The following is a 24,851-nucleotide window of genomic DNA, read 5'->3' as shown; positions in this document are numbered from 1 at the left end:
ACTATAGGCATGACATTTACGTAAAGGAGAAAACCCACAAGAATTAGAAAAATTCCTTAGGAATCTCCCTTACCTTATCCAGCTGCAGGGTTCTGTGATAACAGAACCAATCTTCATTACTCATGGTGTGCTCCATTAAAAACCTTCAGGGACTGGGACCCCCCCTTTTTAAAAAATCGGAGGATCTACAGACCTGGGCCTGTAAAGAACCCCGCCAGGAATATGGCTGAAAAAACAAAAATCAAATGCTGGATCCTGGGGTTTAGCTCTCTAAAAAGAGGAGCGTTACAGGCAAAACCTTGTTTCTTTGGACACGAGGCCCGGGTACCATACACTTTGAAGGGATCCGGTTGCATAGCTTGCCCCAGCAAGGAATATTCCAGCAGACCTCAGCACAGCGCATTTACTCGTGACCAACACCTAAGACACTGGCAAAAAAATTGAGGTACTCCTGATAAGGAGAGGGGTTATATGGGGAACTGAACTTCCCGTTTAGGGTGTGCCAGTGTCCATCACCTGAAGTTGCCATTTAACCCATACAGTTATTACTGTGGCTGTGTCCCGTTATGTACGATAAAGAAAAGACAGCAACTCAGAAGTAGGACCGAATGGTGGCTTTGTGACACCAAGTCTGGTCTAATTAGAAGAGTTCAAGGCTCATATGCCAGGAGACCAAGTACCATGTCATTCTGTGACAACTTGGTACTTTGACGATCACCGTAACCCTTTTTGGCTCTATCTTTTGCAGCAGTCAAATGAGAATCTTGACCAAAGAGAAAGCATTTATCAGTCTAGAGGCCAAGGAATCAGCAGGACATCTACTGCGAACACCAGGATGTCCACATCTGGTTTCCCCCACCATTGACAGAAATTTTGGAAGATCTCATGGTCCAGAGACCACTACAGGATCTAGGCTTTAGCAGCATACAAGTCTATCTGCCAATAGTCCACACCAAGGATGTGGTCAGCAGAGAGCTGGAATGTGAATTTCCACCCAGGAGTGCCAATTTTTTTTCTTTTAGGAATACAATTAACAGACTGGCACTGCTTCAAGCCTGCAGTATCAGTCTTCCAGGTTTACACTCTGTATTCAGGTGTTGGCAAAGATAGGTCACATCTTGCTCCATTACATAATATGGCATACAAGTACTGCCGCACATTGTAGTCAACTCCAGTGTAAACGTAAATTAAAGACCGGTTTCAGGTCAAATCCTTGGTCATGCACCTCTGTTTCCCCCACATTGGGCTTAATCGTAGAGATCTAGACAGTCATCCAGTGTCTACTGATGCTAGAAATTTGCATTGCCTGAGAGCAACAATGACAGATCTTGTGGTTTCTATAAGAAATCCTTGAGAATCTTCTACTGAAGAAACTCGAACAACAGCAGCTTGTGAAAAACAATGTTTTAAAAGGTGTCCAATTCCTAAAATGGTAGCCTGCATATAACCCATGGACTTTGAATACAAGTTCTGTGTCCTGTATGATTAACCACTTGAGACCCGCGCTATAGCCGAATGACGGCTACAGCGCGGACCTCCTTTGCCGGGACTACGTCTATTGACGTTGTCCCGTGCACAAGCGGCCTGCGCGCCCCCTGAGGGGCGCACGCGGCGCGCTCTGTGATCGGCGAGTCTATGAGACTCGCCTGATCACCGATCCGAGCAAGGGGTCGATCCCGACCCCTTATCACGTGATCAGCTGTCAGCCAATGACAGCTGATCATGTGATACAACTGAGCCGGTAATCTGCTATTATTCCTCCTCGCGCTGTCAGAAAAAAAAAAAAAAAAAAAAAAAAAGAAGGAGCTGATCACGTGATGTCCCGATGACGGCCAGCCCTGCCAGTGCCCACCTGCCCCCTGCCAGTGCCCACCTGCCCCCTGCCAGTGCCCACCTCAAAAAATAAGTGCCCCCGTCAGTGCCACCCAGCAGTGCCCATAGTGCCACCCAGCAGTGCCACCCAGCAGTGCCCACAATCTGCCTCAACAAAGGTGCTGCACCCAGTGCCACATATCCGTGCCCATCAGTGTCATCTACCAGTGCCCATCAGTGCCACCTATCAGTGCCACCCATCAGTGCCCATTAGTCCCATCTATCAGTGGTACCTATCAGTGCCCCTTAGTGCCACCCATCCGTGCCATCTTATCTGTGCTGCCTTAACTATGCCTATCAGTGCAGCCTATCAGTGCCGCCTCATCAGCGCACTTCAATGAAGGAGAAAAATTACCTGTTTGCAAAATTTTATAACAAACTATTAAACATGATTTTTTTTTTGCATCTTTTTTTGTTTGTTTAGCATAAACTCCCAGCTGTAATTAAAATACCACCAAAAGAAAGCTCCATTTGTGGGGGAAAAAAAATGATAAAAATGTCATTTGGGTACAGTGTTGTATGCCCGCGCAATTGTCATTCAAAGTGCATCAGCGCTGAAAGCTGAAAATTGGTCTGGGCAGGAGGGGGGTTTAAGTGCCCAGTAAGCAAGTGGTTAAGGCAACTATATTTAAATATTAGAGGGTTGGATTGGAAACTATTTCGCTCTATAGCTGAATTTTTATTTGGTTTGTAAATCTATTAGAACACCATTTTGCAACAGCCCCAGAATTCAGGCCCACATGGACTTTCTAGTGAACTTATCTTGCTAAGCCAACCATTAGGCCCGATTCACATTAGTGCAATCTCAGATGCGACTTGAGTTGTAAATAAATCTCATTCTTTTCAATCGTGTCCATTCACATCAATGCAACTCAGCACGGAGCAACTTTATCAAGTTTTCTGTACTATTTTGGATTCGATTCTGGCCCATAAAAAATATACAAACCTTACCAAAGTTACATCCAAGTAGCACTACATAATGACACTAAACGTCGGATCAAAATCATATTGGAGAAGTGAGAACCTAGCCCAAAGAGTTCTAATGCCGCATACACACGTAGCCGACTATCCGACGGATTTAGTCTGGCGGACTTCCTACCAGACTGTCCGTCGTACTTTCCTACTTTTGAAATGAACGGACTCGCCCACACACGGAGGAAAGTCCGCTCATTTCGAGCGGGTCTCCAGGTAGGCGGGGCCCTCGAAGGAGACGTCGCTGGCCCCGCCACCTGGTATGGACTTAAAGGGGAACCCCAACGCCGAAGAGAAAAAAAATAAATAAAAAAATCGGCTTGGGGGTCCCCCCAGGCCCACATCAGACCCTTGTCCGAGCACGCTACCCGGCCGGCCAGGAAAGGGGGGGGGGGAACGAGCGAGCGCCCCCCCTCCTGAGGAGTACCAGGCCGCGTGCCCTCAACATGGGGGGTGCCTTGGTACATCTCCAGGAGAAGAAGAACGGAAGGCGGCGACAGAAGACCGGGCCACCGCCTGCAAAAGAGCTATAAGAAGACGCGGTGGCCCGGCAGAAGAACCGAAGAGGGGGACAAGACCTCCGAAGTCGGAAGAAGAGGCCGCGGTGAGGAAGAAAGCCGGGCTCCTCCGCTAGCAAAAGAGCTAGAAGAAGAAAGCGGAGAAGTCCGGCGAGAAGACCCCCGAAGACGGAAGACCCCCGGAGCTGTGCAATAAACTATTTTATCTTGTGTGTTGTGTTTTTTTTTGTACTTTATATTACAGGTGAATGGGTAGGGGTACATTGTACCCCATACTCATTCACATAGGGTGGGGGGCCGGTATCCGGGGGCCCCCTTATTAAAGGGGGCTCCCGGATTCCGATAAGCCCCTCGCCCGCAGACCCCGACAACCAACGGCCAGGGTTGTCGGGAAGAGGCCCTTGTCCCTCATCAACATGGGGACAAGGTGCTTTGGGGTGGGGGGGCCGCGTGGCCCCCCCTTCCCCCAGGCACCCCCCATGTTGAGGGCACGTGGCCTGGTACGGCTCAGGAGGGGGGGGGCGCTCGCTCGTCCCCCCCCTTTCCTGGCCGGCCAGGTAGCGTGCTCGGACAAGGGTCTGATGTGGACCTGGGGGGGACCCTCACGCCGATTTTTTTCGGCGTTGGGGTTCCCATTAAAGTCCATACCAGGTGGCGGGGCCAGCGACGTCTCCTTCGCGGGCCCCGCCTACCTGGAGACCCACTCGAAATGAGCGGACTTTTCACAGAGCGGGAAAAGTCCGTTCATTTCAAAAGTACGGCGAACTGGCACACACACGATTGTCCGCCGAAATGCGAGTCCGGCGGGAAGATTGGAGTGCAAAACTACTTTCGAAGTCCGCCGTACTTTCGGGTCAAAAAAGTATGCCGGAGGCTACACACGGGGGGGGGTTGTCCGGCGGACTTGAGTTTGCTGGACTTTTCCACCCGATTGTTTGATCATGTGTACGTGGCATTAGCCAGCACGATTCAATTTATCAACAAAATTATTGGATTTGCATGCAAACAGACTTTCAGGAAAGGCAATGGAGTGTATTTACACAACTATATAAAATAATTCATAATGTGTCGTCTCCATTATCCCACACTTATATTGATAAAAACATTCCATGGTAACACCACCCATTTTCCCCATACTAAAGCATCTCTTGTACCCCTCTCACTGCACAGTCTGATCGCCATTTACCCAAAAAATCTCATTGTACCTTTTCCTGTCCTTTCTACTCTAGAGCTTCATCACTCCTCCCCTCTAGTATCCTTCATTATAAAGTGGCCAGTTGCATCAGAAACTTTTGTCACCTGGGGCTTTGCTTTGATTCATGTGAACTATGGAAATCTGTAAATTTTACAGATCAGCGTGAGCTATCCAGCATAGTTTGATTAGTGATCCTTCATGCATATTCTGACATTATAAATAGTACAATCATTGACACCTGTCTTTGTTAAAAAAAAAAAATAATAATTTCTAATATCCAACAGGTTTGTACACCGGAGACATTTTCTCAGTATTACCATTTTTCCTAAAAGAGATACAGAGCGTCACTTTTTTTTCTCTCTCTCTTTCTAAATTTAAAAACTTAAAAGAAGCCAACACAGAAATCATTATTCAGTTAAATTAGGTGTGTTCATGTTAGTCAGTTGGGAGGGGTCATTTTATAAAGCTAAAAAACTGGTTCTATGAATAAAATGCAGGTAATTAGAGGTGTCTGTGTGGACCTTTCAACAGTATTTGAAGCACCCCAAGAGCTACAAAACCACAGGTGCTTTAAAATGTGGAAATAGCAAATTAGATCTTCCTGGGTTGCAGGGATTCTGGGTAGCTTGTAAAGCCACTTTAAGACACAAGTGTCAAGTCCAGTTTAAGTGGCAAGATCCAGTGATAATACTTGACCGTTTTTTTTTTTTTTTTTTTTTTTTTAAAAGCAAATATGGAGATTGTGTTTTTTGTGCAATAAGATTACATTTGAATGCCATTTTAGAAAAAATAAAAAATAAATAGATTTGAGAAACTGATGGACTAATAGTGTGCAATACAAAAAATTGCTACCATCAGTGGTCCTCCGCTTTCATAAAAATAGGATTTTTAAAACAGCTTACCTGTAAAATCCTTTTCTTTGATGTACATCAGGGGACACAGAGCCGTAGTAATTACTACATGGGTTATATTGGACCATCAGGTGCTGGACACTGGCACCCCCCTTAAGGCATGTACTTCCCCTATATAACCCCTCCCATTGCTGGGAGCCCTCAGTTTTGTAGCCAAGCAATATAAGTGTACAAGAAGAAGGGATTGATTTTTTTTAGAATTTTTTTACATTGTGAAAGATAATGTTACGCTGAGTAAATTGTCCCCTGATGTACATCAAAGAAAAGGATTTTACAGGTAAGCCGTTTTAAAAATCCTATTTTCTTTTCTTACATCAGAGCCGTAGTAATTACTACATGGGATGTCCCATAGCAATGGCAACAGGAAGGGGGGGGGGGGGGGGGGAGACAACAAAAAAGAAAGGAAGTCAGAGGACTCATACTGCAGTACACTGCGCCCAAAGGCAGTATCCTCATCGTGCCCAACACCTTAGACACTGGCGAAAAAACTGAGGACTCCCAGCAATGGGAGGGGTTATATGGGGGGAAGTATACGCCTTAAGGTGCGTGCCAGTGTCCAGCATCTGATGGTCCAAAATAACCCATGTAGTAATTACTACGGCTCTGTGTCCCCTGATCTAAGAAAATAAATACATTTTGGGGTTTTACATGCATTTTCATGTGACAAATAGCATATGTGCCAGAAAAGAACACACACAAGCCTTCTGTATTTAGACAATATTTTGTTATCCTGGAATTTAGTTTTCTGTCAGGTAGGCTGTATGGGGCCCTGTGATTTCTAGCAGAAACCCTAAGTATAACCATCTTCCCTTTACAGGAAAGTTAGTATAGGGCAGTGATGGTGAACCTTGGCACCCCAGATGTTTTAGAACTACATTTCCCATGATGCTCATGCATTCTGCAGTGTAGTTGAGCATCATTGAAAATGTAGTTCCAAAACATCTGGGGCGCCAAGGTTCGCCATCACTGTTATAGGGCTTAGAGCTCATCGGAGTCTGATAATCTCAAACTGGGAAATTGTTTGCAGCCCAACCCACCTACACCTTCAGGAGCTCTAGAGAATACAAGGTGGTTCCTTAGACTCCTCGTGCACCACAACTGTATCCTGTGTACATGCATTACCTGTGGCCCCTGTGCATCTTTGTGTTCCTCATACACATCATTAGCCTTGTGCTCCTGCAAGAGCACAATCCCACTGCTCAAGTATACCCAACAGGATACAAGTACCCTAGTGAGATGGAGGCCATACTACAAGACGCTTTCACTGGATAACAGCAGGAGATAACAAGTTGGATAGGATTACACATGCGCTGTATCAGATCACCAAGGTGAGAGAATGGAGGTTATGGGTAGTGTTCAGGAAAGCACTGAAAAATTCTTTCTATAAAGATCATACATGGCTTGCAGATGAACTGTCACTTTACGTTCATTATATGAATTGACACGAATTATATACAGTGATAAATGGCTTAATGGTTATGGTCATTGTGTTGTGACCATTTATGTTTATGGGATCTAGGTAGACTGCTAGCACTGCACTTTTATGGAGTAACAAGGAGAAAGAGTTAAGGGGGTAGTAAAGAACTGAAGGGAATATATTATATATATATATATATATATATATATATATATATATATATATATATATTTTTTTTTTACATTATTTAAGAAACCAAGTCCATTACCACGAAAATTTACCTCAAGTTCATTAAGTCTTTGGATACGTGGAGTGAAGTGCAGTTTGTCCACATCACAAGCAAATGGAGGTTGCCAATCCTAGAGAAAAAATAAATAAATATTACAGATTACCACTATATCAACATTTTAGAACATGCCACCAAACCCAACTCACAGCTTGGTGTACGTAATCAAATAGTTAAGCCTATAGCCAAAAACAAAAATGTAATATCAGCTTACCAGTCGCACAGACGTGTTGGGTGCATTACTTATTTTTATACCAAGTATATTTTCTGCTAGTACAGTAAAATGTCTGTCGACTCTGCCAGAAATAGTGTATGTGAGCTTTGTACTGTATCAGCCTTTCCAATTGTTTTCTGTAAGCTGAACACCACCCCTTGTATCCAGTTGAAACCAGGAGAGCAGTCTAGGGTGAAAACACTGCTCCATTATTGATATGGTAAAGGGAGTGATGTCATACTAGGACAGGAAGTATGTTATTGGCAGAATAAACAGGTGAAAAAGTGAAAAACTAATGCAGCTGCCTTATTCAAGGACTGGTAAGCTGAAAGTTATTACATTTTTGTTTTGTTTTTAGATACGCTTTAACCACTTAATGACCAAGCCCCTTTCTGAGATTTGTTTACAAGTTAACCACTTGCCGCCCGCCCTATAGCAAATAGACGGCGGCAAAGTGGTTTCATAATCCTGACCGGACGTCATATGACGTGATCAGGATTATGAGCCGCTGCGCGCCCCCGGGGGCACGCATCGCGGCGATCGTTGTTGCGGGGTGTCAGTCTGACACCCGGCAACTACGATCTCTGTAAAGAGTCTCCGACGGAGACTCTTTACCACGTGATCAGCCGTGTCCAATCACGGCTGATCACAGTGTAAATAGGAAAAGCCGGTGATCGGCTTTTCCTCACTCGCGTCTGTCAGACGCGAGTAGAGGAGAGCCGATCGGCTGCTCCTCTGACAGGGGGGGGTCTGTGCTGATCGATTATCAGCACAGCCCCCCCCCCCCCCCCGAGGATGCCCACACTGGACCACCAGGGACGCCACCAGACCACCAGGGATGCCAAGGACAAGGTATGCCACCCTAGACCACCAGGGATTCCAGTCAGTGCCACAATGGATGCCAATCAGTGCCCATAATGGATGCCAATCAGTGCCCACAATGGGCATCACTGATTGGCATGCATTATTGATTGGCACTGATTGGCATCCATTAGTACAATATATTATAATACAATGCCGCCTATCAGTGCCTACCCATGCCCACCTGTGCCGCCTACCCATGCCCACCTGTGCCGCCTAACCCATGCCCACCTGTGCCGCCTAACCCATGCCCATCCATACCAATCCGTGCCAATTTGTGCCACCTATCAGTGCCCATCCGTGTCGCCCATCAGTGCCACCCATCAGTGCCACATATCGGTGTCCATCAATGCCACCTCATCAGTGCCACTTCATTGGTGCCACCTCATCGGTGCCCATCAGTGCCACCTTATCATTGCCCATCAGTGTAACCCCATCAGTGAAGGAGAAAACTTACTTATTTGCAAAGTTTTGAAACTGAAACAAAAAAAAAAAACATTTTTTTTCAAAATTTTCGGTATTTTTTTTATTTGTTTAGCAAAAAATAAAAACCGCAGAGGTGATCAAATACCACCAAAAGAAAGCTCTATTTGTGGGAAAAAAAATGATAAAAAAAATGTAGCATGACCGCGAAATTGTCATTCAAATTGCGACAGCGCTGAAAGCTCAAAATTGGTCTGGGCAGGAAGGTGTTTAAGTGCCCGGTATTGAAGTGGTTAAAAACATTTTTTTGGCTAGAAAAATTACTTAAAACCCCCAAACATTATACTTTTTTTTTTCTAACACCCTAGAAAATAAAATGGCGGTCGCTGCAATACTTTGCCACACCGTATTTGCACACAAAACACACTTTTTTTTTTTTTTTTTCAAAAAACAGTAAAAAATTAGACCAATTTTTTTTTAGATTGTGAAAGATAATGTTACGCTGAGTAAATGGATACCCAACATGTCACGCTTTAAAAATTACGCCCGTTCGTGGAATGGTGATAAAATTTTACCCTTAAAAATCTCCATAGGTGACGTTTGAAAAAAATTCTACTGGTTGCATGTTTTGAGTTACAGAGGAAGTCTAGGGCTAGAATTATTGCTCCCGCTCTGCCGATCAAGGTGATACTTCACATGTGTGTTTTAAACACTGTTCTCATATGCGGGCGCTACTCACATATGCGTTCACTTCTGCACGCAATCTCATCGTGACGGGGGGCGTTTAAAAAAGGTTTTTTTTTTTTTTTTTATTATTATTTTACCTTTTCTTTACAGTTTAAAAAAAAATTAAAATTCTCACTTTTATGCCCATTACAAAGGATGTTTACATTCCTTGAACAGGAATAGAAAATACATTTAAAATAGACATGGGCCCAGGCAATGAACATTCACATGTTTACAGTATTAACCAGCAGTAAATATGCTTCAAACACAACACTGACCTCTACAGCTGTTGTGGAATAATTTGCCAAAATTTTATATCTTTATTCTACTCTCAGAACACTGGACAGAAAAAAAGATTTAGCTTCTCTGGATACCTGTCACATTTGCATATGCAACTGCTGTTGCATATGCAAAAGGGACAGCCATGCAAGAGAGTCGCATTACATTAAAAATAAATGGCCACTCTGAAAGATTTAATTTGAGGACAGGAAAACCATGGCACATAAACCACTTGTTGACCCGACAAAGATTTTTGCCTCCGCTTCACATAAAGCTTTGACTGAGGAAAAAAAATAAATAAATAAAAAAAAAACTTTGTAAAAAGCAATGAACCAGGAAGAAGATTTTATTTAGGACAGATGTTTCTAGACTAACTGTTGCCAAGATTAGGGAGCCATTTTTGTTGGTCCACAGACCAGATACATCACCAAGTGATACAGATACATCACAAGTGGTTCGAAAATCTGTTAGCGGGGTCAGAGAAAATTATGTAATTGAGAACATAAGCACCAAACTACATTCAGCTGGTTAAACTTTTTACAGCATACAAAACCATGAAATGCAACAGATCAATGAAAATTCATTTTTTGCATTCACACTTGAACTTCCTTCCTGAAAATCTATGTGCAGTCAGCGATGAGTATGGTAAAAGGTTTCACCAGGATATTGCCCCAATGCAAAAATTGTATGGAGGGCAAATGGAGTCCATCAAGGCTGGCTGACATGATGGACACTGCAGCAGAATGGACCGGACACAGTACAAACCAAAACTAGAAAAGCTACAATTTCTGGGGCAATTATGTGAAGTTTTCTTGCCTCCACCTACTGGAGTGGGCGGAGTAACTGGGTGGTGTGCCTTGAGTAACTGTAGTGTGGTTGGAGTGGCTGGAGTTACTGGCTGGCAGGAAAAGTGTTAAAAAGCTTAATATTTTAAAAAGTATAAATATTAGTAAAAAAGATGAAGTCCCATCATTAGCTGAAAGAGCTGAACATTTTTTTTTCCAAAAATGTTTTTGTTTTCTTTTTAATTATTTTTTCATGGGGGGGGTCATAATGTTTTAACTGATCACGGGGTTGTCAGCTTTTGTCACCTCCCACTCTAGTTTTGAACATTTTCCCCATTCGTTCCTATGGGCCCAATTTCGCCGCAAAAACAACAATATTTCATGAACCATTTAGAGAAACATTCCACAGGATAATAGCACACCAATCGGCAACAATCCGCACGTTTTGGTATATATTACAGTCTATAAGCTGTGGGAGGAGTTAGGGTGGTAAATTTGGAGATATAGAAAATAAATAGATATACACACACACACACACACACACACACAGTAAGTGGTCTTGCTATATCAGCAGCAACCCAACTTTTATAGCAGTGAAACTCATGCAGAGTGTCAGATACATTATGCAATTAAATACATTCTAATCAAGGGTTGCACTGATATGGTATGGGTGCCAATACTAAGCATTTGCATGAGTATCAATATTCAGATACCCGAGACCGATACTTTCAGGCTTGATTTGTTTCAGCTGTCAGCGGGAATAACCCTTCCAATAGCTGAATCGTAATAGAAAAAAAAAAATGCTGGCAATCATCAGTTAACCACTTAACAACCGCCCATTGCCGATTAACGGCATCAGGGCGGTTGTTTAACTCTGAGAGGCCGTTAATTAACGGCCTCCCAGAATTCTGCTCTCGCGCGCGCCCCCTGGGGCGCGCACACGAGAGCATCCGTGACCGCTGGGTCCAGTGGACCCGGCGCATCACGAATCACGGTAAACGGCCGCTCATCGCGGCCGTTTACCACGTGATCGCTCCGTCAAATGACGGAGTGATCACTTGTAAACAAGCCGGCGTCATGTTATGACGCCGGTTCCTCCCTCCCCCTCTCTGTACCGATCGGTACAGCGGAGGGGGAAGAGATCGGTGTCAGCAGCGATGTGGGCTGCATCTGCAGTGCCCACATCGCTGCTCACCGAAAATTAACCCCTCAATTCCCTGCAAATACTCTGCATTGCTCTGCAATGCCCCGCAACGCCCTGCAAATACTCCGCAACGCCCTGCAAATACTCCGCAACGCCCTGCAAATACTCCGCAACGCCCTGCAAATACTCCGCAACGCCCTGCAAATACTCCGCAACGCCCTGCAAATACTCCGCAACGCCCTGCAAATACTCCGCAACGCCCTGCAAATACTCCGCAACGCCCTGCAATACCCTGCAACACTCTGCAACACTCTGCAACACCCGCCAATACCCTGCAACACTCTGCAATGCTCTGCAACCCCCGCCGATACCCTGCAACACTCTGCAATGCTCTGCAACCCCCGCCGATACCCTGCAACACTCTGCAATGCTCTGCAACCCCCGCCGATACCCTGCAACACTCTGCAATGCTCTGCAACACCCGCCAATACCCTGCAACACTCTGCAATGCTCTGCAACACCCGCCAATACCCTGCAATGCTCTGCAACGCAGTACTCTGCAACACCATGCTCTGAGATACCCAGCCATAGTCGGTGATACCCTGCAATACCCAGCCATAGACATCTCCCGCCGCCCTCCGCCCTCCGGTGCTTCTACTGAATCGCTAATACGATCAAAGCCAGAATCTTTTTTTTTTTCAGGCTTCCCAGCTTAGAGGTGAGATGTGGGTCTTATTGACCCCACATCTCACTGTAAAGAGGACCTGTCATGCCATATTCCTATTACAAGGGATGTTTACATTCCTTGTAATAGGAATAAAAGTGATCAAAAAAATTTTTTGGGGGGAAAAAAATGTCAAACTAAAATAAATAAAGTAAAATGAACAATAAAAAAAATGTTTTTTTAAAGCGCCCCTGTCCCCATGTGCTCGCATGCAGAAGCGAACGCATGCGTAAGTCCCGCCCACATATGAAAACGGTGTTCAAACCACACATGTGAGGTATCGCTGCGAACGTTAGAGCGAGAGAAATAATTCTAGCCCTAGACCTCCTCTGTAACTCAAAACATATAACCAGTAAAAAAAATGTAAATCGTCGCCTATGGGGATTTTTAAGTAGCGACGTTTGCCGCCATTCCACGAGCGTGTGCAATTTTGAAGAGTGACATATTAGGTATCTATTTACTCAGCGTAACTTCATCTTTCACATTATGCAAAAATTGGGCTAACTTTACTGTGTTTTTTTTTTTTTAAGCACAAAACAGTTTTTTTTCCAAAAAAAAACATTCGAAAAATTACTGCGCAAATACCGTGCGAGATAAAAAGTTGCAAAGACCACCATTGTATTCTCCAGGGTGTTTGCTAAAAAAACATATATAATGTTTTGGAGTTCTATGTAATTTTCTAGCAAATAAATGATGATTTTTACATGTAGGAGAGAAATGTCAGAATTGTCCTGGGTGCTCCATAACACCTGATGGCGCTCCATGCATGTTGGGCCTCTGTATGTGGCCACGCTGTGTAAAAGTCTCACACATGTGGTATCACCATACTCGGGAGTAATAGCAGAATGTGTTTTGGGGTGTAATTTGTGGTATGCATAAGCTGTGTGTGAGAAATAACCTGATAATATGACAATTTTGTGAAAAAAAAAAAAAAAAAGTAAAAAGAATCTTGATTTTGCAAAGAATTGTGGGAAAAAATGACAACTTCAAAAAACTCATCATGCCTCTTACTAAATACCTTGGAATGTCTTCTTTCCAAAAAGGGGTCATTTGGGGGGTATTTGTACTTTTCTGGCATGTTAGGGTCTCAAGAATTGAAATAGGCCGTCAGTCCTTCAGGTGTGATCAATTTTCAGATATTGGCACCATAGCTTGTGGACTCTATAACTTTCACAAAGACCAAATAATATCCACCAATTTGTACTTATTTTTACCAAAGATATGTAGTAGTATAAATTTTGGCCAAAATTTATGAAGAAAAAATTACTAATCTGCTAAATTTTCTAACAGAAACAAAGAAAAATTCGTTTTTTTACAGAATTTTCGGTATTTTTTCTTTTATAGCACAAAAAATAAAAAACCCAGCGGTGATTAAATACCACCAAAAGAAAGCTCTATTTGTGTGAAAAAAAGGACAAAAATTTCATATAGGTCCAGTGTTGCATGACTGAGTAATTGTCATTCAAAATGCGAGAGCACCGAAAGCTGAAAATTGGTCTGGTTATTAAGGGTGTTTAAGTGCCCAGTGGTCAAGTGGTTAAGGAGTGGGGCCTTTACTGCCTCCCTAAACAACTTCTGACTCATTCAGCCATCAGTGGGGTTCCCCTGTTGACAGCTGAATTGTAAGCAAAGTCCCTGCAATTGGAGTGGTCAAAAAAAATAATTAAAAAAAATTATAGTTTAACCATTTTCAGACCAGACCATTTTGCTAGCTTAAAGAGGAAGTAAACCCTGATGAGTTTACTTCCTCTTTCATTCCCTGCAAAGGCAAAGCATAATGGACTACTATGCATCACATAGTAGCCCATTATGTGTCACTTACCTGACACAGGAGCCAGCGAAGTCGCCGCTGTCCCCTGTAGTCCGCCGCATCCATCTTGCTGGTGGCGTCTCGCAGCTCCGCCGCTGTCATTCGGCGGAGCCACGATGACGTCACTCCCGCGCATGCGCACGGGAGCCGACACGCGCGGCAGATCCATTGTTGGAAATGCCGCGCTCAGTGCACCTGCGCGTCGCTGTCTACGGCGCATGCGCCGTAGACAGCGGTGCCTGTCTTCAGGCAAATATCTCCTAAACCGTATATGTTTAGGAGATATTTCTTGGACCTACAGGTAAGCCTTAATCTAGGCTTACCTGTAGGTCAAAGTGGTTTGTAAGGGTTTACAACCACTTTAAGACCAGACCACTTTTTGCGATTCAGCACTGCGTTGCTATAACTGACAATTGCGTGGTCATGCGACGTGGCTCCCAAAGTTGAGATCTTTTTTTCCCCACAAATAGAGCTTTCTTTTGGTGGCATTTGATCACCCCTGCGGTTTTTATTTTTTGCGCTATAAACAAAAATAGAGCGACAATTTTGAAAAAAAATACATTATTTTTTTTACTTTTTGTTATAATAAATATCCCCCGAAAATATATAAAAAAAAATAAAAAAATGTCCCCTCAGTTTAGGCAAATACATTCTTCTACATATTTTTGGTAAAGAAAATAAATAAATCGCAATAAGCGATTGATTGGTTTGCGCAAAAGTTATAGCGTTTACAAAATAGGGGATAGTTTTATGGCATTTTTATTAATTTTTTTTTTAACTAGTAATGGCGGCGATCAGCGATTTTTATTGTGACTGCGACATTATGGCAGACAGACATTTGACACATTTTTGGGACCATTGTAATTTATACAGCAATCAGTGCTATACAAATGCATTGATTCCTGTGTAAATGACACTGACAGAGAAGGGGTTAACCAGGGGGTGGCAGTGTAGGGGTTAAGTGTTCCTAGGGGTGTGTTACTAACTGTGGGGGGCTGGGCTTTGTGTTAGTGAACACTGATCCCTGCTCCAATCACATGGGGCAGAGATCAGCGTCACTTGTTGCTAGGCAGAACGGCATCTCACAGGGTTCCAACCGGCACGCGAGCGCACCGCCGGCGGCGCGCGATGGCAGGGCGGCATATAAAAATGGACGTACCTGTACGCCAATATGCCCACCCATGCCATTCTGCTGACGTACATCTGCGTGTGCCGGTCGGGAAGTGGTTAAAGCAAAAAAAAAAAAAAAAAGATTGTTTTTTTCTTTTTTAGTAAATGTTCCTCTGTTTAACCTCTTAACCATTAATTAACTCTAATCAAAATTAACTTCTTATTCTCCTTCTCCATTTAATTATTACTTTCCTGATGATTTTTTTTTTTTCGGTTCCATTTCATAAACTACTAATAAATTAAAAAAAACTTTTTTTGCTTTGTTCATTAATATTTACACATTTGACAATGAAAAAAAATGTTTTACTTTGTAAATGACTTTTTAATGCTTTGTACCATTGCCAACAGCTGAAGCATAAACAAAAAACAGTTGCATCTCTATTATAGTCAATAATTCATTTCACATTTCTCAAGACCCTATATATCTGTGTTCAGTCTGAAGGGGTCTGTCAATTGGCTGAAGTTTTTTCAGGAAGCAAAACTTTTGAACACATTTTTGTCCAGCAAGATCAGTTGCTCCCTGCTAGCAATGAGTTGGCCGCCTACCAGCCTTCTAAAAACAGAGTCTGCGCCGCCACCACTACCTATACATTGTTAATGTTTACCGTACATCTTCCCTCTGGCCCTGAATGAGTCATCTATCAAGGCAGCTGTGGTGGCGCAGGTGTAAAATGACATCAGCCTTCAGTCATTCAAAACATAAGAAAGTTGTTCAATTCTCTTAATGATAATTGCAGATTATAAATTCAAGTGTCCTTTTCCAAGAGTAGCTGCAGTTTTTTTGGGCAGAAATAACAGCATAGCATTTATCTAGTGAATTACCTTTAATTTTTTACCAAGGTAACTATAGTAACCACTCCGTTTCCATCTTTGAGGCTGGGTTCACACTCCGCATCCAATTCGCATGAGAGAAAAGTGTGACCGCTCTCAATGGAGCCAGTTCACACAAGTCCCGGACAGCCGCAGTCCAGGTTGCAGAATGGTCCAATGCGGGTTTTGGTCTGGTTCAGGAGTGAATTGAGGCAAAAAAAATAACAGGACACTGAGCCTCATAGTAATTACTAAGTGGGTTATATCTGACCGTCAGGTGCTGGACACTGGTTTAATCAATTAGGCAGGAAGTTTCCTCCCTATATAACTCCTCCCATACAGGGAGTACCTCATTTTTTATAGCAAAGCAATAAGTGTCCCACAAGAGGGGCGGGAGCTCTGTATCCCGTGATGTACACCAAGAAAAGGATTTTACAGGCAAGCTGTTCTAAAAATCCTATTTTCTTCATCGTACATCACAGGACACAGAGCCTCATAGTAATTACTAAGTGGGAGGTCCTAAAGCAATGCCCACTGAGGGGAGGGAGAGACAAAAACGCAGACCGCCATCAGACGTGAGGACCTATACTGCTGCCTGCACCACACTGCGACAAAAGCAGCATCCTCTTGCCGTCTTACATTCACCTGATAGAAAATAGTGAAGGTATGTATAGACGACCAAGTAGCGGCCTTGTAAATCTGAGTCATAAAGGTTTGGTAACACACCGCTCATGAAGCGCTTACTGCCCTGGTAAAGTGAACTCTAAAAGAAAAAGGACCCTTTCTTCAAACCGAAAGCCTGAATAACTTGACGAAGCAACATTAAAACCGTTGATTTAGGCGCTATCTGCCCTTTCCTGAGACCCCCTGGTAGTGCCACAAAACATCAGTTTTCCATATCTCAGCAGTCACTTCAGATAGGCCTTAACTGGTATCACTACGAGAGAGTGCAACCATTTTAATAGCAGATTTGAACGCTGCCTGCCTTTCTAGGGTCCTCTGGCAGCACAAACAAACATCAGTTTCCAGTATCTGAAACTTTCAGATAGACCTTTAAAGTGGTTGTAAACCCTTACAACACACTTTGACCTACACGTAAGCCTACATTAAGGCTTACCTGTAGGTCCAAGAAATATCTCCTAAACCTATACGGTTTAGGAGATATTTGCCCGAAGACAGGCACCGCTGTCTACGGCGCATGTGCCGTACACAGCAGTGTGCAGGCGCACTGAGCGCGGCATCGTCAATGACGAAGATGCCGCGCGTGTTGGCTCCCGTGCGCATGCGCGGGAGTGACGGCTTCACCGAATGACAGCGGCGGAGCTGCGAGACCCCACCGAGAAGATGGATGTGCCGGACTACAGGGACAGCGGTGACTTCGCTGGCTCCTGTGTCAGGTAAGTGTCACATAATGGGCTACTATGCGATGCATAGTAGTCCATTATGCTTTACAGGGAATGAAAGAGGAAGTAAACCCATCAGGGTTTACTTCCTCTTTAACCGCTCTCAATATATTGAGAAAAAGTAATGACCTTCCTTCCACAGAACAAGGTTCTGGTAAAAAGGAAGGTAAGAAACATCCCGATTCAAAATGACAGCTAGATCCTTTTAGGGAAAAAAAATAAAATAAAAAGTCTGGGTGAGGATTTAACATCACCCTATCCCTAAGAATAATTAAGTATGGCACTATACAAAAGAAAGCTGCCAGCGCTGAAACATCATGCAGAGGCTACCGCAACAAAGAACACCAATTCCCCCATTAGGAGTATTAAAGGAATATGGTGCATCGGCCCAAAGGAGCTGTCCTTGTAAGCCGACAAAACTAGACTCAACCCCACGGGCACAAGTTCGACCTAACTGGCAGATTTATACGCGTTGCCCCTTGTATAAAAGGCCCGGATCAAAGATTGTGAAGCAAGAGGCCTTTGAGAAACAATGACAATGGCTGAGATCTGACCCTTGATGGTAGTCAGACCAGCTTCATCTGTACCCCCAAATGTAGGAAGACAAGAAATCTACCTATGACATACCTCCAAGGATGCCATCTTTTGGTTTCATAACAGAAAACATAGGCCCTCCAGACCCTATAATAAATGGTCCTAGAGGCCCACTTTCTTGCATTAATCAGGGTAGTTACCACTGAACCTGAAAGCCCCAGATTCTTTAACATGTGGGCTTCAATAGACTGACTGTTAAAACTTAGCGATTGTAAAGACAGATGGAATACCGGCCCTTTGCGAAATTGATGGAAGAGTCCACGGTTTCCCTACTGCCAACCTTTTGATCTCTGCATACCAGGCTACTAGTATTACCGGCTTCCCTTCCACTTTGATCCTGCATAGAAGCTGTGGAAATATCTAAACTGAGGGGGGGGGGGGGGGGGGGGTGGAACGAGATGTATAAAATCAGTGAAAACTGATCCCACGGGGTCCCCAACACATTTGTCCCATATGCGAGTGGATCCCTTGTCCTTGACAAAAAGCTGTCCAACTTCTTGTTGAACCTGGACGCCCGAAAAATGTTATGTCCGTTGTACCTTTTTCTGGGTCAGAAAAAAAAATGTAAAAAAAAAGTCGGGGTGCAGAGGCCATTCTCCAGGGAACAATTGTTGACGGCTCCAGACAGCTGCCTGCCAATTCTCCATTTTGCGAAATGAAGATTGTCGATAGGCAAGGTATAAGCTCCTCTGGCCCAAACCAGAACATGGCTCACTTCCCTCTGGCTGCGTGACTTCTAGTGCCTCCTTGGTAAATGAAGAAACCGCTGGTGAGGCATAGTCTGATTGTACCTTGACTGAATAATCCTGCAATCTAAATGCCCAGGCCATTAAGCCAGACGTTCCATCAGAAGCTCTAGAACAAGGATATGCAATTAGCGGACCTCCAGCTGTTGCAGAACTACAAGTCCCTTGAGGCATAGCAAGACTCTGACAGCCACAAGCGTGACACCCAGAGGCATGATGGGACTTGTAGTTCTGCAACAGCTGGAGGTCCACTAATTGCATACCCCGCTCTAGAATGTTGATGGTCAAGGCTGTCCGAGCTTGACCACTTCCCTCCTGGACAGTGGTCTCCATCCCTAGAGGCCAGCGTTCATAGCCACCACCTCACGGGTAATCGGCATGAAAGATCTTCCTTTCCGACATCTTTGCTGAGATTCCTGCGTATCCCTGGGACCAGACCCTTTGGATAATGCCTAGGTTAGGAACTACTTGTTCCAGGCAGACTTAAACTAAACTGAGCATCGGGAACCGCTTTGAATGAAGCAATCTCCCCTAGCATCTTAGCAAAAGGTAAATGTAAGGAACTCTTACTTGCCTTGACCATTTTTGGGCTGAGTCCCAAAAATTCCAAGCTCCTTACCGACCGTAAGAAAGTACCTTTAGACTGGGATCCCAACCCAGGAATTCCAAATACTTGACACTCCTAGGTCCAACCATGCTACTGACTGATCTATCAGCAGCAGATTGCCTCAGTATGCCATTACCGCTATACCCTGGGCGTTTAGACCTGCTAGACCTAGCTAGATCTAGCACTTTGTAAACCCAGGGCATGGTGGCTAACCAGAAGGGCCAGACCACCGACCGGAAGAGGTGCTGTTCCCCTGCGCAGCGCAGACAACCTCTGTAGCCCAAACAAACACATATGCAAACTGCTCCCCATGTGTGTATGAGGCAAATATTAACCCCATATGCTCTATGGAAGCATGCGTTCATGGAAGCATGAATTCATACAGATGTTATAGGCAAAACATGAAAAGTGTGCTGTATACACGCATACATATAGTACGTGTGCTACGGAACAGGCATCTTGCAAGCAAGCATGCATTTTATTAATGTGTTATGCAACATTACACAACATGTATCCCTTTCAAACATGCATTTCAAAACTGCAAGCACATATATTTTGCTGTTCCTGCCCACAGCAGATAATGACACTTAAAGTTAACCGCTAATCATCCAGGGATGTAGCTACTACTTACAGCTTGTACATGCCTCATGGATAGGCAGAAATACGAAGCATGTAATCATGACTTGTCTGTACCCCCTCCCAAGCTGGTACTCACACTCACGGCCCACTGTTCTGTCGCCAAGGCCTGTCCGACCTGTCAGCACATGGTAATGGCTGCCCTTCTTCCTGCCTACAACAGGCTAATAGCAAACCTGCGCCCTTTAGTGGCTGTGAAAAACAGCAGCCTGCCTGAGTACAAGCATGATAGAACAGCATGCAGCTCCCAGTGGCCACCGGGAAAGCAGACAGTCAGATTGATCTCTTAAGAGAGACACTGCAAACCAAATGCAGACTCACCATTCCTCGCTGCAGGGTAGTGCTGGAATATCACAGCGACCCAATCTTCAGCCATCATGGCGGTTGGTGTCATGCCAGACCTTCAAGGATGGCGGAAAAAAAAAAAAAAAAACAGAGGTACTCCCTGTATGGGAGGGTTATATAGGGAGGAAACTTCCTGTCTAATTGATTACATCAGTGTCCAGCACCTGAAGGTGAGATAATAGCCCACTTAGTAATTACTATGAGGCTCTGTGTCCCTGTGATGTACAATAAAGAAATTCAGACCTGAATCGCACCCGAACCAGTGAACGTACCCCAGGGACTAACCCGCGGCCACACACGTGAGCCCGACCTTACTGTTCTGATGTCAGCAGGGAGAACTCAGATTGGTTACTCTGCATGTCAACTGTCAATTTGTTATTTTAACCACTTAACAACCGGCCCATAGCCGAACGATGGCTACAGGGTGGTTGCTTAACTCTGGGAGGATGTACTCCCAGAATTCCGCTCTTGCGCGCCACCTAGGGTGCGAACTAGAGCACATCTGTGACCGCCGGGTCCCATCGTGGATCACGGTAAACAGCTGCTCATCGTGCCGCGTCAGATGAGGGAGCGTCATGTCATGACGCTGGTTCCTCCCTCCCCTCTCTGTACCGTGTATCGTTACAGTGCAAGGGGAGAGATCAGTGACAGCAGCGCTGTGGGCACTACAGATCCAGCCTACTGACAATTAACCCAGCGATACTCAGCCCATGCCCAGCCATACTCGCCCTCTGTATGTGGTATCGCCGTACTCAGGAGGAGAATCTATTTGGGGGTGTCATTTTTGGTGCGTACATGCTACGGTGTTAGAAATATTGTATAAATAGACAACTTTGGGTTTTTTAAAAAAAAAAAAAAAAAAAAAAAAAAAATGCATTTTAACCACTTCCCACCTGCCGGAAGTCATATGACGTTCTTGAATTTGTGCGGGGATATCTGAATGATGCCTGCAGCTACAGGCATCATTCATATATCAGCTTTTGCGGCCGGCTAATCCCTACACCATAAGAACAATCATAGCGGCTGTTCTGCTGCTTGATCGTTCTTACAGGAGGCGAGAGGGGAAGTCTCCCCTCCCCCCCCCCCCCCCCCGCGGCCCTCCGGTGCCTCTACTGACTCACCACTACGAACAAAGCCAGATCTTTTTTTTTTTTTTTTTTTTTTTTTTTATTTCAGGCTTCCTAGTCTAGGAGGTGAGATGTGGGGTCTTATTGACCCCATATCTCACTGTAAAGAGGAACTGTCATGCCATATTCCTATTACAAGGGATGTTTACATTCCTTGTAATAGGAATAAAAGTGATCAAAAAATGTATTTTTGGGGAAAAAAAAAAAAAGTGTCAAACTAAAATAAAGTAAAATGAACAATTAAAAAAAATGATTTTTTTTTTTAAAGTGCCCCTGTCCCCGTGTGCTCACATGCAGAAGTGAACGCATACGCAAGTCCCGCCCCCAAATAAAAACAGTGTTTAAACCACACGTGAGGTATCGCTGCAAACGTTAGAGCGAGAGCAATAATTTTGGCCCTAGAGCTCCTCCAAATTCAAAATATGTAACCAATAAAAAAAAATAAAAAAATTTAAAGCGTCGCCTATGAAGATTTTAAATAGTGAAGTTTGGCGCCATTCCACGAGTGTGTACAATTTTGAAGGGTGACCTATTGTTAGGCATCTATTTACTCGGCATAACTTCATCTTTCACGTTATGCAAAAACATTGGGCTAACTTTACGTTTTTTTTTTTTTTAAAGCACAATACTTTTTTTCTCCAAAAAAAAGTGTTCGAAAAATTGCTGCAGAAATACCATGCAAGATAAAAATCATATAATATAATGTTATGGGGGTTTTATGTCATTTTCTAGCAAATAAATTATGATTTTTACACGTAGGAGAGAAATGTCAGAATTGTCCTGGGTGCTCCCTGCATGTTGGGCATCTGTATGTGGCCACACTGTGTAAAAGTCTCACACATGTGGTATCCCCATACTCGGGAGTAATAGCAGAAGATGTTTTGGGGTGTAATTTGTGGTATGCATATGCTGTGTGAGAAAAATAACCTGATATGACAATTTTGTGGAAAAAACAAATAAAAAAAAAAGGAAAAAGAAAAATCTTGATTTTGCAAAGAATTGTGGGGAAAAAAAAAAAGACAAAATTCAAAAAAACTCATTATCCCTCTTACTAAATACCTTGGAATGTCTGCTTTCCAAAAAAAGGGGTCATTTGGGGGGTATTTGTACTTTTCTGGCATGTTAGGGTCTCAAGAAATGAGATAGGCCATCAGTACTTCAGGTGTGATCAATTTTCAGATATTGGCACTAGGGATGCACCGAATGGGTTTTTTGGTGCCAAAACCGATACCGAAAAACACACTAGGCCGAAACCGATACCGAAAATGACTGTTTTAAAAAAATATTTTTATACAGGAGATGGTCAGAGACTGGCGACATGATAAGAGATAAGTGTGTTGTTCCCCGTGCAGCCAGTGATGCCACGAAGAGAGAGGAGAGCCGCCTCCGCAGTCTGGTTCAATAGAGCGCTGGGAACATCACAGCTTTAATTTCACTAGCTGTGTGCTCCCCCGTCGTGCGCCATCGCATACAGCCCCTCCCCCTTGTCCGGGGAACTGTGATAGACAGATTACCCGTCCAGACTGGAACACACAGCTATTGAAACTAAAGCTGTGATGTTCCCGGCGCTCTATTGACCAGACGGCGGAGGTGGCTCTCCTGCGTTATAGATCTCCCATGATGGGCGGCACCAGGGGCGGTGCTCTGCCCCACCCAGGCCCCGCCCAATTTTCGGCTCAATTATGAGACGTTTTTTTCCTTTCGGCAAGTTGCCAAAAAGGGCATTTTTGGCCGATATGTTTCGGCGGCCGAAATTTCGGTGCATTTCCAATTAGCACCATAGCTTGTGGACTCTAACTTTCACACAGACCAAATATAATATACACCAATTTGTACTTATTTTTTACCAGAGATATGTAGTAGTATACATTTTGGGCAAAATTGATGTAGAAAAAATTACTAATCTGCTAAATTTTATAACGTAAACAAATCTTTTTTTATATATATATATATATATATATATATATATATATATATATATATATATATATATATATATATATATATATATATATATATATACACACACACACACACACACACACACACACACACAGAATTTTCTATATAGCACAAAAAATAAAAAACCCAGTGGTGATTAAATACCAAATGAAAGATCTACTTGTGTGGGAAAAAAAAAAAAAAAAAATTTCATGTAGGTACAATGTTGCATGGCTGCGTAATTGTCATTCAAAATGTGAGAGCACCGAAAGCTGGAAATTGGTCTGGTTATTAAGGGGGTTTAAATGCCCAGTGGTCAATATCCAAAAGGTGGGCAGTGCATAAAATATGTACAAAGAAAAGAATCACAAAGAAAAATAAAAAATAAAAAGAGGGGGGGGGGGGGAATGAGAGGATAAAGTTTGGCTATTAGCTATGCAAAAAAAAAATAAAAAAAGGGATTTAAAAAAAAAAAAAAAATAACAAAAAACTAAAACCCCAAACAACTTTTACATAGGTTTATCCTCTCAACAGGAGTATGTCAGAAACATTCACAATCCACCAGTCTAGGACAAATTTGTGTGGATAGCAACTAACATAGGAAAAGAATTCAAGGGAAAAAAAAAAATCCCATTCATTTTTTAGAATACTTATACTTCCCATTCATGAGGAAGAACTTTTAGAATTGGGGTATATTTCATTTTAAAGTTTAAGACCCTTTCACACCAAAAAGTTTTTCAAGCACTTAGGCAGAAAAAAAAAAAAAAGCGACTGAAAAGCTCACAAAAAAAAAATGCTTCCATAAAAATCAACGAATGCTTTTACACTGGGGCGGTGAGCTGGCAGCGAAGTGAAAAAAAAATTCAGCATGCAGCATCTTTGGAGCATATTTGGAGAGCTAAATAAAATAAAAAAAAAAAAAGCTCATCAAAAACACACCTTTCTATTGAAATGAATGGGAAGCGCCTCAAATCGTTTTGAGTCGTTTTTGAGTCACAGGTCCTTTAAAAAGCGCACCTCAATAGCCTCAAAAGCGGTGTAAAGAACTCCAAGTGCAGTCAAAAAATAACACATGAAAAATCAGCATAAAGAAACTTAACTTATATTTAGCACAATGGGGGTTATTTACTAAAGAAAAATCCACTTTGCACTGAAAGTGTACTTGGAAGTAAAGTCGCTTTAAATCCGAGGGGGATATGCAAGGGAAAAAATAAAAAAAATAAAAACGAACACAGCATTTTAGCTTGCACATGATTGGATGATAAAATCAGCAGAGCTTCCACTCATTTCAGATCTACCCTTTAGATTTTCAGCGACTACACTTCCAAGTGCAAT

General features: G+C 43.4%; 1 protein-coding gene across 1 annotated transcript in view; it reads right to left on the bottom strand.

Annotated features, from left to right (window-relative positions):
• KDM5B (lysine demethylase 5B) overlaps window positions 1-24,851 on the bottom strand; it is a 180,275-nt gene that overhangs the window by 147,057 nt on the left and 8,367 nt on the right. The window contains exon 2 of the mRNA XM_077481154.1: window positions 7,167-7,244. Within this exon, the coding sequence (XP_077337280.1) occupies window positions 7,167-7,244 (78 nt within the window). The remainder of the gene's footprint in view (window positions 1-7,166; window positions 7,245-24,851) is intronic.

This window comes from Lithobates pipiens, unplaced genomic scaffold (assembly GCF_037356315.1).
Source record: "Lithobates pipiens isolate NorthernLeopardFrog02 unplaced genomic scaffold, aLitPip1_a1.2 Scaffold_16, whole genome shotgun sequence".
Lineage (NCBI taxonomy): Eukaryota > Metazoa > Chordata > Amphibia > Anura > Ranidae > Lithobates > Lithobates pipiens.
This window is presented reverse-complemented; position numbering and strand designations above follow the sequence as displayed.